The sequence below is a fragment of the Suricata suricatta genome, chromosome 13 (genome assembly GCF_006229205.1).
Source record: "Suricata suricatta isolate VVHF042 chromosome 13, meerkat_22Aug2017_6uvM2_HiC, whole genome shotgun sequence".
Classification (NCBI taxonomy): domain Eukaryota; kingdom Metazoa; phylum Chordata; class Mammalia; order Carnivora; family Herpestidae; genus Suricata; species Suricata suricatta.
In genome coordinates, this window is record NC_043712.1 from 90189300 (window position 1) to 90205386 (window position 16087).

The window sequence follows — 16087 nt, forward strand, 5'->3', positions numbered from 1 at the left end:
GGCTCTCCCTTCGGCCAGCGGCGTCAGGGGCGGCTCTGGACGGTGAGGAGGCCCCGCCCGGCGCCCCAGCTCCCGCCTCGAGCGCGGCGCCAGCGCCCGAGGCCTCCGGCAGCGCCCCGCCTACCTCAGGCCCCACCTCCACGCCTCCGAAGGCGCCCGTGCGGCCGTGCGCCGGAAGTACGTCATCTCCCCGCGGCGGCCCCCGCTGTACTTTCTGTTTCCTGAAACACGGTCCAGTCTGGGAAAGTGACTCAGATGCGTGACTCTTTGTGATTTCGGCACTTGTGGAACGGTTCCTGGTGTCCTCTTCAGGCACGGAAACGGACACGTTCTCACGCGGACAACCCTCCCCTCGCCCGGTCTGGAGTCCAGAACTGTGAAAGCGCTATATGCACATAGACTAAGACGATCTGTACCTCTCCGAAATCCGAACAAGTTGAAGGAAAGCCCAGTCAGGCTGCGGGGTGCGCGGGAAGGACAACGTTAGGAAAAGTGCGGGCCCCTGTCCTAGTCCCGGGCCCCTGATAGCTTCAGCACGGATTACTCAGCAGCACAGAACTTCGCGTGTGAAATAGCTAGGTAAGGTGATGATGTACACAAACTAACACGAAGCCGGTCTTCATAAATACTAATATCTTCATCACTGGCCCTCAGGAACCTAATGAGATGCCACATCCTACTCTGCAGGTGCCAACCCAAGCTTCAAAAGGAAAGTGACTTGGTAGTTAAAAAGCCGAGGTAACAAACAATACCGATTTGGAGTACTGATACTCAGAGTATTTTTTTCCTGCTTAGATGGTTGAGTATTCAATGCCTCTTTGAGAGAAGATTAGTACTTTATGTCTTCCTCCTCATTAGACCCAGATGGACTTAACCGAGAATGAAGTAAGTACTATCAATCCACTTATGATTTACATCTTAAGTTATTACTGTGAAAATTAATAAAAGGAAAGCAGAAGGGACAGCTGTCATGCCCTATCCCTTCGGTCAACTGTAGACCCAACAGAGACAGACCCACCTTGCAACTCCACGGTGCTTTAACTGCTGGTTATTCTCCCAACAAAAGGAAGAAAGGTTCTCTCCCAAGCTCCAATGAAAAACCATTATACTTCAAACTCCTTCATTCCAGCGAACTTTTTGTTTGTAACAGCTTTCTCAACTTCCTCTGCAAGAGAACATTCCTCTCCTTTGTTCTTGGGGCTTGTCCAGGGATTTGCCACCAGCTTGCTTGCTTGGCGTGAATTGCAGTTCACTGATATTTCTGAATAAGCCCATCTTTGCTGATAAAGTAATTAGCAGTTTTATTTTTAAAGTTTATTTTTAAAGTTCCAAAGAGTTCATCCACAATCCAAAATATGTTTGTGTGCTCTGACATACTGTATACACTGGCTTAGGTCCATCCCAGGCCTTGAGCTAGTAGAACCTTGGTGTCTTAGCTCAGGCTGCCATAACAAATACCATAGACTGGATGACCTAAACAACAGTCAGGTTCTGATGAGAGCTCTTTTCCCTGGCTTACAGATGGCCTCCTTGCTGTGTCTTCACAAGGACAAGCTCTCTGGTTTCTCTTATAAGGGCATGGATCCCATCATGAACACCCTGCCTTCATGATCTCATCTAAACCTAACTACCTCTCAAAGGTCTTATGTCCAAATCTCATCACATTGGAGGTTAGGGCTTCAACATACGAACTTTGGGCAGGACACAATTCAGTCTGTAGCACTTGGCCTACAGAGTTACAGCTTAATTTACACTTCTGTTCAGACATTGATGTACAAAATTGGCTTTTCCTGAAGGAACACTATTCTTTTCTTGATCTCAAGCAATCAACCTGAATTGCCTCTTAATGCAGGGACTGTACTCCTACTTGGCTTTGAATGAAGACACTTTATTTCACAATAGTGTAGTGCGTGGGCTCGCGGGGGCACAGAAGCAGGAACGCAAGGATAAGGGAATGAGGAAAAGAGAGAATCAAAGGATGGAACGGGAGGGACAACATGAGTGATGCCCACGTTGCCGCCTTATTTCTCACATGCAAGCAGTTTTATACATAACACAGACACAGCTGTGAAATAACTTTTTCTTCTAGATAACATTTTCTCTGGTCTTACTGTTATCATTGTATCACACTTCCTGGAAACATGACTATCTTAACGATTGCCAAAGCTTGAAGGACATATATCCAATTAACATTTTAACTCAAGAAGCTTGAAGGACATTTGTACAATTAACCTCTTAACTCAAGTGATTTAACCTGTGAGGAACTGGGACACCTGCAAGGGTTGTAAGTGCACAAGAGCTTTGCTCCATCACACTCTCCCTACTAGCTCCTTGCTGCTGCTTCCCACACAATGGGAGACTGATCGAATTTTAGAAGTCACCAGCATTGAATTCAGAGTAAGAAATTTCCCAACAATATCTTAGGCAGGTTGTCACCTAACCTCTACTTAAACGTAGCCGGAGAAGAGATGTGGTAAACACACCCAATTCGCTTACGGATAGCTCCATCCTTCTGTGGAGTTAAAGGCTGCTTGCCTCTTTCAGCCATGCTTTCATCCTGCTTCTGCCTTCTTTGTCTATATAAAAATGTCTAATTGGAATTGTTTAAAATGCTAAGAGAAACCTGTCATTTTTGCTGATGATCCTCCAAATGTATACCAGTTTGTGAAGATCCCAGTTGGAATGCTTTGGCAGAAATATAACACTGTAAATAGTATTTGATGATAGCACTGTGAGGTGGTCCCTTGATCTGGACAATCATAAAAGTAATTTTTAAGAGGTGAATTGTATAATTGCATTATGTTGGCAGTTATACCATAGGATTTAAACAGACCCTTACCCTAATCTCTTAATTGATTCTGCACTAATCAAGGTCAAAGACCTGGGAATCCAGGGATGCCTGGGTGGCTCAGTAGCTTAAGCATCCGATTTCAGCTCAGGTCATGATCTCACTTTTCACCGTTAGAGCCCTCCTTCAGACTCTGTGCTGACGGCTCAGCGCCTGGAGCCTGTTTCAGATTCTGTGTCTCCCTCTCTCTCTGCCCCTCACCCACTCACACTCTGTCTCTCTCTCTCAAAAATAAGTAAACCTATTTTTTAAATGAAAAAAAAAATGACCTGGGAGTCCACATAATTTAATCCAACATCCTGGCTCTAGGAAAGTAATGGTGCTCACGCAAAGATACATGTGTTATCTTGTTTCATCCAAGAGTGGTTTAGATATCTTCAATTGTTAGAGTTCATATTATTAATGGAAAGATGCGCCTCAGGATGTTAATAGGTATGAAGGAGGAAGAGTGTTCCCCTGGTAGGAAACCACTGCGTGTGTTAAATAATTACAAAGTTTAAATGTTTTCTTTTTTGTTGATAGATTTCCTCTCGTTTTATTTATTTTTGAGAGAGAGAGCGAGCTGTGGAGGGGTAGAGAAAGAGGGAGAGAGAAACCCCAAGCAGGCTCCTTGCTGTCAGCACAGAGCCTGATGTGGGGCTCAAACCCACGATCTGTGAGATCATGACCAGAGCTGAAACCAAGAGTTAGACGCTTAACTGACTGAGTCACCTAGGCTCCCCTCCTCTAGTTTTAATATGCTGATGCATATCATGATTTTTCCAAAGAGAAGATACAGTAAGCAGTGTTCCTCAAACATTTTTATTCTTGAAACACCAATTAATATCTTGTAGATGCATAGGACATGGCTTGGGAAATGCTGCTTTTTTCTTTATTGATTTTTAAAGATGTGCATGAACATGAAATATGCATACAATACTGTGACATAGATTGTAAAACAATAATATGTTTGATTTTTTTAAAACATTAATTTAAAAAAAGAATAGAGGTGCCTTTGTGCCTCAGTTGGTTACGTGTCCAACTCTTGATTTCTGCTCAGGTCATGATATCATGGTTTGTGAGTTTAAGCTCTGCATCAGGCTTGGCGCTGACAGAGTGCAGGGATTTTCTCTAACCCCTCCTCTCTCTGTCAAAATAAACTTAAAAAAAGAGAATGAAAGTACTTCTTTAATAATATTGACTTTGGAACTAAGGATATTTTTCATATAAATTTCTGATTTGAGACTATACTTTTAGTATACTTTTATAATCAGAAGAAGAAAACAGACCAATTTCTCATTCTAAAAAAATATATAATTAATTATACACTTTATTACTTTCCGAATGCTACATAGCAAATTACCATAAATTTAGCAACTGAAGTGAGCACCAATGTATTATCTTAGTCTCTGTGGGTCAAGAATCTGGCAGATTTTAACAGGCTTCGCTGAGGGTCTCACTAGGGTAAAATCACGATGTCTTCTGACCACATACTCATCTGGAAGCTGAACTACATAAAGATCTGCTTCCAAGCTCTCTCAAGTTATTGCTAGAATTCATTTCCTTGTGGTCCTATGACTATGGTGGGCCCCATGTTCTTGCTGGCTATTAGCTCCTGCTCTCGTCATGTAGGGGCTGCTCTCAGATACTTGCTAAGTGGTCCTCTCCACAACAGTTTGCTTCTTCCCACTCCTCTCTGAGACTTCATCTTTTAAGGAGCTCACTTGAGTAGGTGAGGGCCATCCAGGACAGTCTTTCTTTTGATTGACTCAAAGTCAACTGATTTTTAGTAGCCTAATCACAGAAGTGATATCTCGTTATATTCAATGATCCTGCCTGCAGTCAAGTGGAGGAGTTGCACACTAGAATACGGAAGTCTTGAGGACCATCTTAGAATTCTGCCTACCATACACTTCTTTAGACAAGGAACTTCTTTCTTTTATCTTTATAGTCCCATGGCCTGGCTCGGTTCCCAGAACAGGAGATGCTCTATAAATGCTTGTAGAAGAAATTAAACCAGGATAACACTGTTTCAAACAGGGTGTATTTAGGAAAGAAGGGTTCCTAGTATGGATTAGAAGTCTTTCCTACCTCATTTTACTGGACTCACAGTATGTTGTATGTTGCTAATCCTGTTTTGGTAGGCAGAAACGTTCATAAGGGGGCTCCTGGGTGACTCGTTCAGTTAAGCGTCGGACTCTTGATTTCAGCTCAGGTCATGATCTCACTATTGTGAGATCAAGCCCCATGAGCATGGAGCCTGCTTGGAATTCTCTCTCTGCCTCTCCCTTGCTTATGCTCTCTCTCAAAATAAATAAACGTTGAAAAAAAAAGAAACATTCATAGGTACAAATGGAACGAGTAACAATCCAAGGAATCATGTACAAGGGTAATGATGCAATCTCTTGTTCCTTCCTAGTATGTTTGTACCAAATTTTAGAATTTTAGCTGGAATTACTAGTTGAGGTGCGTGTGGATCAGATATTTAATATTTTTAAAAACCTGTGGTCCTTTAATTCAGAACTTTTAAGAAATAAACAAAAAGAAATGGTGACAGTAGTAGCTGGAAGACCAACTTGAGCTGGAATCTCTTCACCTCTTACTGCTTGTACAGCCTTAAGAAAGTTGGATTGTTGTGATGATTAATTTAAAAAACCACAGTATGTAATTATACATAGAAATAATTGAGATAATTCATCGAGATAATTAATGTAAAGCTCTCAATTATTTTCTGTTTCTTTCTTAATATTCTCTCCTTTCAACACCTGTGGGAACAGTTAAGTAACATTTGAAAATATCACTCACACCGTCTTTGCAGAAGCCTTTGACTTTCTTGCTTCTTTTAATGTGCTATTGGTGCTTTCTCCCTTGTTGAAATTGTATTGGGTTATCACAACAAGAGCACTCCTTAATCCCCAATCTCCTGTTCCCCCCATGCCCCCACCGACCTCCCCTAGTGACCATCAGTGTGTTCTCTGTAGTTAAGAGTCTGTTTCTGGGGGATTAGCAAGTGTGCTTGTGATGAGCACCAGGTGATGTATGGCACTGTTAAATCACTGTAAAGTAACCTGCAACTAATATTATACCATATTTAACTAACTGGAATTTAAAGAAAAATCACTTATATTTTAAAGGAAAAAAAGAAATAGTAGGTTTTGCTATTTGTTGAATTACTAATGAGGAGGCTACATTTGCTCACATGCTTAAATCTAGGCTAAGACAAGCGGAACTTTTTTTTTTTCAGTAGACTTTCTCTAATGGCACATATACAAGTCCCAAGCTTCTATAAAACTGTCCCATTCTTTAAACCAGTGGTCCTCAACCTGGGGTAATTTTGCTTCCCAGGGGGCATTTGGCAATTCTGGGAATGTTTTTTATTGTCATGACTCCCAGATTGGGGAGGTTGGTAAGAGGCCAGGGATGCTAATAAGCATCCTACAATACATATAGGATCTTCCCTAACAGCAAAGAATTATGAGGTCCAAAATGTCAGTGGTGCCAAAGTTGAGAAACCCTGTTTTACATAAAGTTTGTACAGCGTAATGCAGTTAGTGTATTATTTTGGAAAGAAAATGTATGTATGATCTCCTAAACCATGGCGGTTTACACAGGGAAATACCATATAGCAATGACAATGAATGAATGATTACTATTCCTCAATAGCATCACTGAATCTTACAAGATGATGTTGAACAAAAGAAGCCAGACATAAAAGAATATAGACAATATGATTCCTTTCACATGCCTCAAAAATACAAAAAAAATTAATTTATGTTCAACATCAGGATAATCAGTATTGTAGAGGTTTCTATAGGGCTGATCGTATTCTCTTTCTGGATCTGGATGCTGGGTACACAGATGTGCACGTTTGGTGAAAAGTAATCAATTTTATATTCATGATTTGCGTACTTTGTTGGATGAATACTTAAGTTAAACAAATAGTTTTCTAAACAAAAAGGAAAATATATGCATGCTGTCGTGCTATTTGATTATAATAATTATATCATTTGTGAGCTAGAGTATCACTTCCTGATTCCTGGGTCCAAAAACCAGAAAATTTTGCAGGCCATGTTCTTAAGATACACTCACAGTAGAGTTGTTCTAGAGGGAGCAATGGAGATTTTTGAAGTTTATTTTTTCTTTACCATAGCATCCTCACAGTGTGATTCTACTAAGGCTAATCTTAAAATCAGTACGAGATAATGATGCAATTATAATGTCGGTAGGAGTGCTGACAACACCTGACAACACTGACTCCATCTTTGGCCCTACCTCTAGTTTATGTTTTATGCAGTGACTTCCCTTGGGGATATGTGTTCTAGACCTTTTGGAGGTTAATCTATACCCCCACCAGAAGGCAGGAAAGCTTGTTCTGATCTTCCCTAAATTTCTTTAGATAATTAGTAGAGATAAAAGTTTCTTCCTCTCCTTCCCTTCTGGCACACAGATGGCACCACTTTAGATAACCAGCAGAAAGAGATACCTAGTTTCTTCCCCTCCTTCACCTCTGGTACACATGGCACCACTAAACTTCCTCTGTAAAATCTGTGGATTCAGGTCTGGACTTGGCAGAAAATAGCTGTACAGCACCTGGATTGTCATGTACCTGATTCCCAACCCCAATCCTGCTGTTACTACATTACCCTGAATAAAACTATGTAAATGATATGGGGTGTCTTGCTTCATTTTTTGGTCTTCAAAGTCTGGAGGATACATCACTGTTCCTCCTCCACCTTCTAACAATTGTTGATGATCGATATTACCATGTTAGAGCAAAATATACTAATACAGTTCTTCCTCCTGAGAGGAGGAATATGAAAGTTTATTCTGTTTGATTATATATTTTTGTTCTTTTTTTTTTCCATTTAAATGAATCAATCATGCTATCTTATTTATTTATTATTGTTTAAATGTTTTATTTATTTTTGGTACAGAGACAGAGCACAAGAGGGGGAGGGGCAGAGAGAGAAGGAGACACAGAATCGGAAGTAGGCTCCAGGCTCTGAGCTAGCTGTCAGCACAGAACCTGACGTGGGGCTCGAACCCAGGAACGTGAGATCTGACCTGAGCTGAAGTCGGAGGCTCAACCGACAGTGCCACCCAGGCGCCCCGCAATCATGCTATCTTAAAGCTTAATTTTAAGATTGAAGTAAGCTTAAGGGAGGTAGCGAAAGAAGGAGACCGAAGCATGTGGTGGGGGGCAGGGGCTGGGGGGAACCCTGCGATCAGGAGAACGGTTGTTTAACGTAGCCAGCCTCTCCTACTGCCCTTTCCCCTCTCCCTGCCGCCCCTGTCCCAGAGCTGCGGTGGCCTTGGGCTTTGTTGTGTTTGTGCGCCATGGCAGATTTCAGCATTAAACTTGCACAATGTCTCTGAAACCAAGAGTAGTAGATTTGATGAAACATGGAACAAACTTTAAAAAAAATTTTTTTTAATGTTTTATTTATTTTTGATACAGAGAGAGACAGAGCATGAGAGGGGGAGGGGCAGAGAGAGAAGGAGACACTGAACCGGAAGCAGGCTCCAGGCTCTGAGCTAGCTGTCAGCACAGAGCCCGACGCGGGGCTCGAACCCACGAACGTGAGATCTGACCTGAGCCGAGGCTGGAGGCCTAACCGACTGAGGCACCCAGGCTCCCCTGGAACAAACTTTTAACGACAATCAAAGCTGTTGTCATGTTGGAATACGTTGAAAGAGCAACATGGAACGATAGCTTCTCAAAGACTTTATACAGAAACTAAGATTTTTTGTGGAAAAGCATGTCCGGCATTTGTACATGAGAGTTCTGGAGTCTGAAGAACAAGTACTTGTTATGTATCATAGGTATTGGGAGGAGTATAGCAAAGGTGCAGACTATATGGACCGCTTGTATAGATATCTCAACACCCAGTTTATTAAAAAAGAATAAATTGAAAGAAGCTGACCTTCAGTATGGCTACGGTGGCGTAGATGTGCATGAACCACTTACGGAAGTAGGAGAGCTAGCGTTGGATATGTGGAGGAAATTGATGGTCGAACCACTTCAGACCATCGTTATACAAATGCTGCTCCAAGAAATAAAAAATGATCATGGTGGAGAAGACCCGAACCAGAAAGTAATCTATGGGGTTATTAACTCCTTTATTCATGTTGAACAGTATAAGAAAAAATTCCCCTTAAAGTTATATCAGGAAATCGTTGAGTCTTCCTTTCTGACTAAAACAGGAGAGTATTACAAACAAGAAGCTTCAAATTTATTACAAGAATCAAACTGCTCACAGTATATGGAAAAGGTTCTAGGTAGATTAAAAGATGAAGAAATTTGATGTCGAAAATACTTGCATCCAAGTTCATATACTAAAATGAGTCATGAATGTCAGCAACGAATGGTAGCAGACCACTTACAGTTCTTACATGCAGAATGTTAAAATATCATCCGACAAGAGAAAAAAAATGACATGGCAAATATGTATGTCTTACTTTGAGCTGTGTCCACTGGTTTACCTCATGATTCAGGGGCTGCAAAATCATATCCATGATGAGGGCCTTAGAGCAACCAGTAATCTTACTAAGGAAAATATGCCAACACTATTTGTGGAGTCAGTTTTGGAAGTACATGGTAAATTTGTTCAACTAATCAACACTGTTTTAAATGTTGATCAGCACTTTATGAGTACATTAGATAAGGCCCTTACAACAGTTGTAAATTACAGAGAACCCAAGTCTGTTTGCAAAGCACCTGAACTACTTGCCAAGTACTGTGACAACTTACTAGAGAAGTCAGCAAAAGGGATGACTGAGAATGAAGTAGAAGACAAACTCACAAGCTTCATCACTGTTTTCAAGTATATCGATGAGGGGCGCCTGGCTGGCTCAGTCGGTTAAGCATCCGACTTCAGCTCAGGTCATGATCTCAAGGTTGGTGGGTTCGAGCCCCACATCAGGCTCTGTGCTGACAGCTCAGAGCCTGGAACCTGCCTTCGAATTCTGTATTTCCCTCTCTCTCTGACCCTCCCTTGTTCGCACTGTCTCTCAAAAATAAAAAATGTAAAAAAAAAAATCAAGTATATCGATGATAAGGATGTTTTTCAAAAGCTCTATGCAAGAATGCTGGCAAAGCATTTAATTCATGGGTTATCTATGTCTATGGATTCTGAAGAAGCCATGGTCAATAAATTAAAGCAAGCCTGTGGTTATGAGTTTACCAGCAAGCTTCATCAGATGTATACAGATATGAGTGTCAGTGCTGATCTCAACAATAAGTTCAACAATTTTACCAAAATTCAAGACACAGTAATAGATTTGGGAATTAGTTTTCAAATATATGTTCTACAGGCTGGTAAATGGCTTCTTACTCAGGCTCCTTCATCTACATTTGCAATTCCTCAAATTGGAAAAAAGTGTACATGTGTTTGAATTATTTCACAGCCAGCATTTCAGTGGAAGGAAACTTACATGGTTACGTTGTCTCTGTACAGGTGAAGTTAAAATGAACTATTTGGGCAAACCATACGTAGCCTTGGTTACAACACACAAAATGGCAGTTCTTCTTGCCTTTAACAACAGTGAAACTGTCAGCTATAAAGCGCTTCAACACAGCACTCAGATGAATGAAAAGGAACTGACAAAAACAAATCATTACTTGATGTGAAAATGGTTAACCATAGTCCAGAAAAGGAAGACATTGATGCAGAATCTTCATTTTCATTAAATATGAACTTTAGCAGTAAAAGAACAAAATTTAAAATTACTACATCAACACAGAAAGACACTCCACAGGAAACGGAGCAGACTAGAAGTGCTGTAGATGAGGACCGGAAAATGTATCTTCAAGCTGCTATAGTTCATATCATGAAAGCACAAAAAGTACTTCGGCAAAATGCCCTTATTCAAGAGGTGATTAGCAAGTCAAGAGCTAGGTTTAATCCTAGTATAAGCATGATTAAGAAGTGTATTGAAGTTCTGATAGACAAACAGTACATCGAATGCAGCCAAGCGTCAGCAGATGAATAAAGTTACGTAGCATGATGTCGCTTTCCTGTAGTGGGTGTGAGAAGATCATTGCCATCACCATTTGGTGTGTTCCTGTGGGAAGAAGCAGGCCTGTGCCTCCATAGTTTGGTCATTTGGCAGCCCCTGTTTTTCTGCTCTTTCCAACATCACTAGTGCCACGTCATGAGCATCAGAGAAAATGCCTAGAGATATTTCAAGCTCATGTCATTATGACATTTCTTAAAACTTTATTAAAAGAATGAGTGAAGTATTGCTGAAATGTGGAAATTTGGTTGGGTACCATGCTTTTTCTCCCCTTCACATTTGCAGTTGATGTGTTTTTTTTTTCATGTATCTTAAAGGACAAATAAAAAAACTTAAATATTGTAATATAATATAACAGATAACCTAATAATTGTATCTACATTAAAATGACAAACATGATATTGCTGCTTGTCAAATTAAAAAAATGAAGAAAAAAAAAGATTGAGGTTGTTATGCCCAAGTTTCTAATATCACCCCAAAAGAAACCAGAGACTACCAGGGAGACCGAGTCACGCATGCAAAAGCAAAGGGCTTTATTACGGGCTCACAGACTCCACCAACCCGCTGGCCACGTGGAGAGAGAGCCCTGAACATGGCGGTGTAGGGGCTTTTTTAGGAGGGGGGCATTACAGGAAATGACAACATAGGCACAGCTATCCATTCCCTACCCCCTATCAATACTGGCAGTAGTGGGCGCCAATCACAACATTTAGAGTATCGACCAATCGCAGAGTGGGCCCAAGACCCTCATGTAGGGCGTGACTAAGCAATAGGTGATTACCTTATAGCCTTCATCTTTAGGCCTGCCCCTAGAAAGGTCAAAGGTGTTAGCTGGCCTCTCCTGATTGGGTGCCACAAGAGTTGTCCCTCCTTCCCTGAGCAATGTGCGCCCTTCCATTGGCCAACGATACTGAGAAACCGGCACCTTGGCCTTTAAGTACAGGGGAAGCCTGAATCAGACCTGCATCCTTACAAGGTAAGCTTAATACTGCATTACACTAAAATCAAAGAATTTAATGACTTAGTTCTGCGGTTGGGGATCCTGAAGACCACACTCAGGTTCAGGTGTTACTAGAAGGACTTGGAATTCAGAAAAGTATTATAGGAGAATAGTGTAAGCAAGATGGCAGATTAAGAGGTTCCAACACTTGTCATCCAATGAAAACAACAATGTAACAACTACTTACCAATGAAAATATCTCTGGGAGAGTTCTGGAGCACAGTGAAGCCATAGAAACCCATTGGAGGAAAACAAAATAAAACAACAACCTGAGGATGTTTGCATAGAAAAGCACTGGAAGCATTTTAACTGTATCACCCCACACCTCAGCACCAAGTGCTGAGGAAAGGGAGTGCAGGAGAACCTTAGCATTCTTTACCACTGAAGACTGTGCCAGTCCTTGCTGTGCCATGTTCCCTTCCGCCTTGGCTGCTGAGGACCTCTACAGTGTTTGCTGATGCAAATCTCAGCTGACAGAGCTGCTAGGATCCACATTGCTGCCCTCTCCCAGAGCCGAAGTTGCCAAATCCCACCTAGCCAGCATCCTCAAACCCAGCTGTAGGTGAAGGTCTTTGCCCAGTAAAGCTCGTCTGTAAAGTCTGGAAGAGAGGACTTCTTCAAATGCACAGTTGTCAGTGTAAGGCTCTCAGTAACACACACAAAACAAATCAAGGAAAAAAGAAACAACCAATGAAAGAGAATAATTTTTCAGTTAGAGTCCCCAGTGGAAATCCACGAATTTCCTGACAAAGAATTCAAAATAGTTGTTTTAAAGAAGTTCCATGAGCACACAAAAGAACACAGATAGACAACTCAACAAAATCAGGAAAATAATACATAAGTTAAATGAGTTCCACAAAGAGATAGAACTTAGAGAACTAAGAAAGTCTTGTGCTGAAGAATATATTTGAATGATATGAAAAACCCAATAGCATCAATAGCAGACTCAATCAAGAAGAAAGAATCTTCAAACTCAAAGATCATTTGAAAGTATCCAATCAGAGGGGAAAAGTGAAAAACAGAAGAAAATCTGCAAGATTAATAGGAAAGCATTGACAAAATCAATGTATGAATTCTGGGATATGCAATATATTTTAGAAGAAGTAATGGTTGAAAATTTCCCAAATCTTGGGAGGGAAGCAGACATCCAGATTAAGGAGGCTGAAAAGTTCCCAAACAGGATGAATGCAAAGAAGAGAACACAGAGATACCTTATAATCAAATTGCCAAAAACCAATGACAAAAATAGTATTTTGAAAGCAGCAAGAGAAAAGCCACTTATCGCAAATAAAGAAACTCTTTTAATATCATCAGTAGATTTCACAGCACAAACCTTGCAAGCCAGGAGAGTGGGAAGATATATTCAAAGTACTAAAAGAAAAAACTGCCAACCAAAAACAACTATGCCCAGCAAAATTTTCCTTTGAAAATGAAGGAGTGATAAAGACATTCCTAGACAAACAAAAATTGAGAGAGTTTAACACCACTAGACCTGCTTTACAAGAAATGCTTGTAAGAATGCAAGAAAGGAATCTTCAAATTGAAATGAATACATGCCTGAGGTGCCTGGGTGGCTCAGTTGGTTAAGTGTCCGACTTCGGCTCAGGTCATGATCTCATGGATCGGGCTTGTGCTGACAGTGCAAAGCCTGGAACCTACTTCAGATTCTGTCTCTCTCTCTCTCTCTCTCTCTCTCTCTCTCTCTCTCTCTCTGCCCCTCCCCGATCACACTGTCTCTCAAAAATTGATAAAATGTTAAAAAAAACTTATGGAGTTGAGCAAAAGCAGCACTAAGAGGAATGTTTATAGCAATAAACACCTCCATTAAAAAAAGAACAAAACCTTAAATATACAATCTAACTTAACACCTCAAGAAAGTAGAAAAAGAACAAACTAAGCATAAAGTTAGTAAGAAGGAAATGATAAATATTAGGGCAAAAAAATCAACAACTAAGTCAATGAACAGAAGATTAACAAAATTAATAATTTTTTTAGCTAGACAAGAAAAAGAGGAAGCTAAAATAGTAAATTCAGAAATGAAAAAAGATGCAATATAAATATGCCTTGTAAGTAAAAAGAATTCAACAAAACTAAAAGGCAACTGATGGAATGGGAGAAGATATTTGCAAATGACATATCTCATAAAGGGTTAGTACCCACAATTTATAAAGAACTTACCAAAGTCAACATCCTCCCAAAAAACAAGTAATTCAGTGAAGAAATGGGCAGTAGACATGAATAGACACTTTTCCAAAGAAGGCATTCAGATGACCAACAGACACATGAAAAGATGCTCAATGTCGCTCATTATCAGGGAAGTACAAATCAAAACCACAATAAGATTCCACCTCACACCTCTCAGAATGGCTGAAATGAATAATTCAGTCGATAACAGCCAACAGATGGTGAGGATATGGAGAAAGGGGAACCTTATTGTACTGTTGGTGGGAATGCAAACTAGTGTAGCCACCCTGGAAACCAGAATGGGAGTTTCTCAAAAAAAAATAAATAAATAAATAAAATTACCCTATGACTCAGCAATTGCACCACTAGGAAATTATGCAAAGGATAAAAAAAATCCTGATTCAAAGGGGAAATGCACCTCAATGTTAATAGCACTATCAACAATAGCCAAATTATGAAAAGAGCCCAAATTTCCATCAACTAATGAATGGATTAAGAAGATGTGGTATATATATATATATATATATATATATATATATATATATATATATACATACAATGGAATACTACTTGGCAATGAAAAAGAATAAAATCTTGCCATTTGCAACAATGGGAATGAAACTGGAGGGTACGATGTTAAGTGAAATAAATCAGAGAAAGACAGGTATCAAATGATTTCACTCATGTGGAATTTGAAAGACTTAACAGATCATCATAGGGGAGGGGAAGGAAAAATAAGATAAAAACAGAGGGAGGCAAACCACAAAAGACTCCTAAATACTAATCAAACTGAGGGTTGATGGGGCTTGGGGTGGGGTAAATAGGTGTTGGACATTAAGGACGGCACTTGTTGGGAGAACACGGGTGTTACATGTAAGTGATGAATTGTAGGGTTCTACTCCTGAAACCAAGACTACACTGTATGTTAACTAGCTTGAGAATTAAAAACAAGACAAACAAACAAACAAACAAACAAAACAAGTTGCCAATAGGTATGGCACAAAACTACCAAAAAAAAAAAACCTGAAGAAAAAAAATCTTGTTATAAACAATTATATACCTCCAAAATTGGTAAGCTAGAAGAAATAGGTTACTTCCTAGAAACATATAACCTACAAAAACTGAATCAGAAATAGAAAGTCTGAGCAGATCAATAATAAAAGGTTGAATCCGTAATTAAAAGCCTTTGAACAAAGAAAACATCAGGTGAATTCTATCAAATATTTAAAGAAGAATTAATATCAATCTTTCTTAAGCTGTTTCAAAAAAATGAAATAGGGAACTCTTCAAAACTCATTTTCTGAAGCCCACATGGCCTGAAAACCAAACCAGACCAAGACGCCACAAGAAAACTACAGGCCAATATTCCTGATGAACACAGATGCAAATATTCTCAATAAAAATTAGCAAACCAAATTCAAAAGCACATTAAAAGGACTATATACATGACCAATGGAATTTATCCCCGGGACACAAGAGTGGTTCAATGTGCACAATAAACATGATACACAACATAAACAAAATGAAAGAAAAAATCCACCTCATAACCATCTAACCAGGTACAGAGAAAACATTTGACAGGCAAGGATTATCACTCCGTTGAGTGAGCCAGTAAACAAGATTTGCATCTGGAGGCTGGAGATTGCCATTTCCTGGTCAAAATAACTTTGGAGACTGTCTTGCTGAGCTAGATGTGAGTGGCCAAGGCACACAAAAGATCAAAACCGTATTCAGTGTTAGTTCTCCATCCCCCAAGATTGCTGAGGCAAAGTCAGGGCGCTTCTTTGATATGCATTCGACTCTGTAGCCTGCCTAGGTCAGCTTGCCTTGTTTCCCCCCTCTGAAGACTATATAAAGAACAGTTCAACATAGTGCTGGAAGTTCTGGCATCAGCAATCAGACAACAAAAAGAAATAAGAGGCATCAGAATTGGCAAGGAAGAAGTCAAACTTTCCCTTTTTGCAGATGACATGATACTCTACATGGAAAACCCAATCGACTCCACCAGAAACCTTCTGGAACTGATCAATGAATTCAGTAAAGTCGCAGGGTACAAAATC

At 40.1% G+C, this 16087-nt stretch overlaps 1 protein-coding gene and 1 pseudogene across 1 annotated transcript in view; one reads left to right on the forward strand and one right to left on the reverse strand.

Annotated features, from left to right (window-relative positions):
• Nucleotides 1-2548, reverse strand: part of MFSD14B (major facilitator superfamily domain containing 14B) — a 62790-nt gene extending 60242 nt beyond the window's left edge. The window contains exons 1-2 of the mRNA XM_029919705.1: nt 2484-2548; nt 125-221 (exon numbers count right to left, since the gene is read on the reverse strand). Of these exons, the coding sequence (XP_029775565.1) occupies nt 125-221; nt 2484-2548 (162 nt within the window). The remainder of the gene's footprint in view (nt 1-124; nt 222-2483) is intronic.
• A 5630-nt stretch (nt 2549-8178) lies between these two features.
• Nucleotides 8179-10834, forward strand: LOC115276732 (annotated as a pseudogene).
• Nucleotides 10835-16087: the final 5253 nt, after the last annotated feature.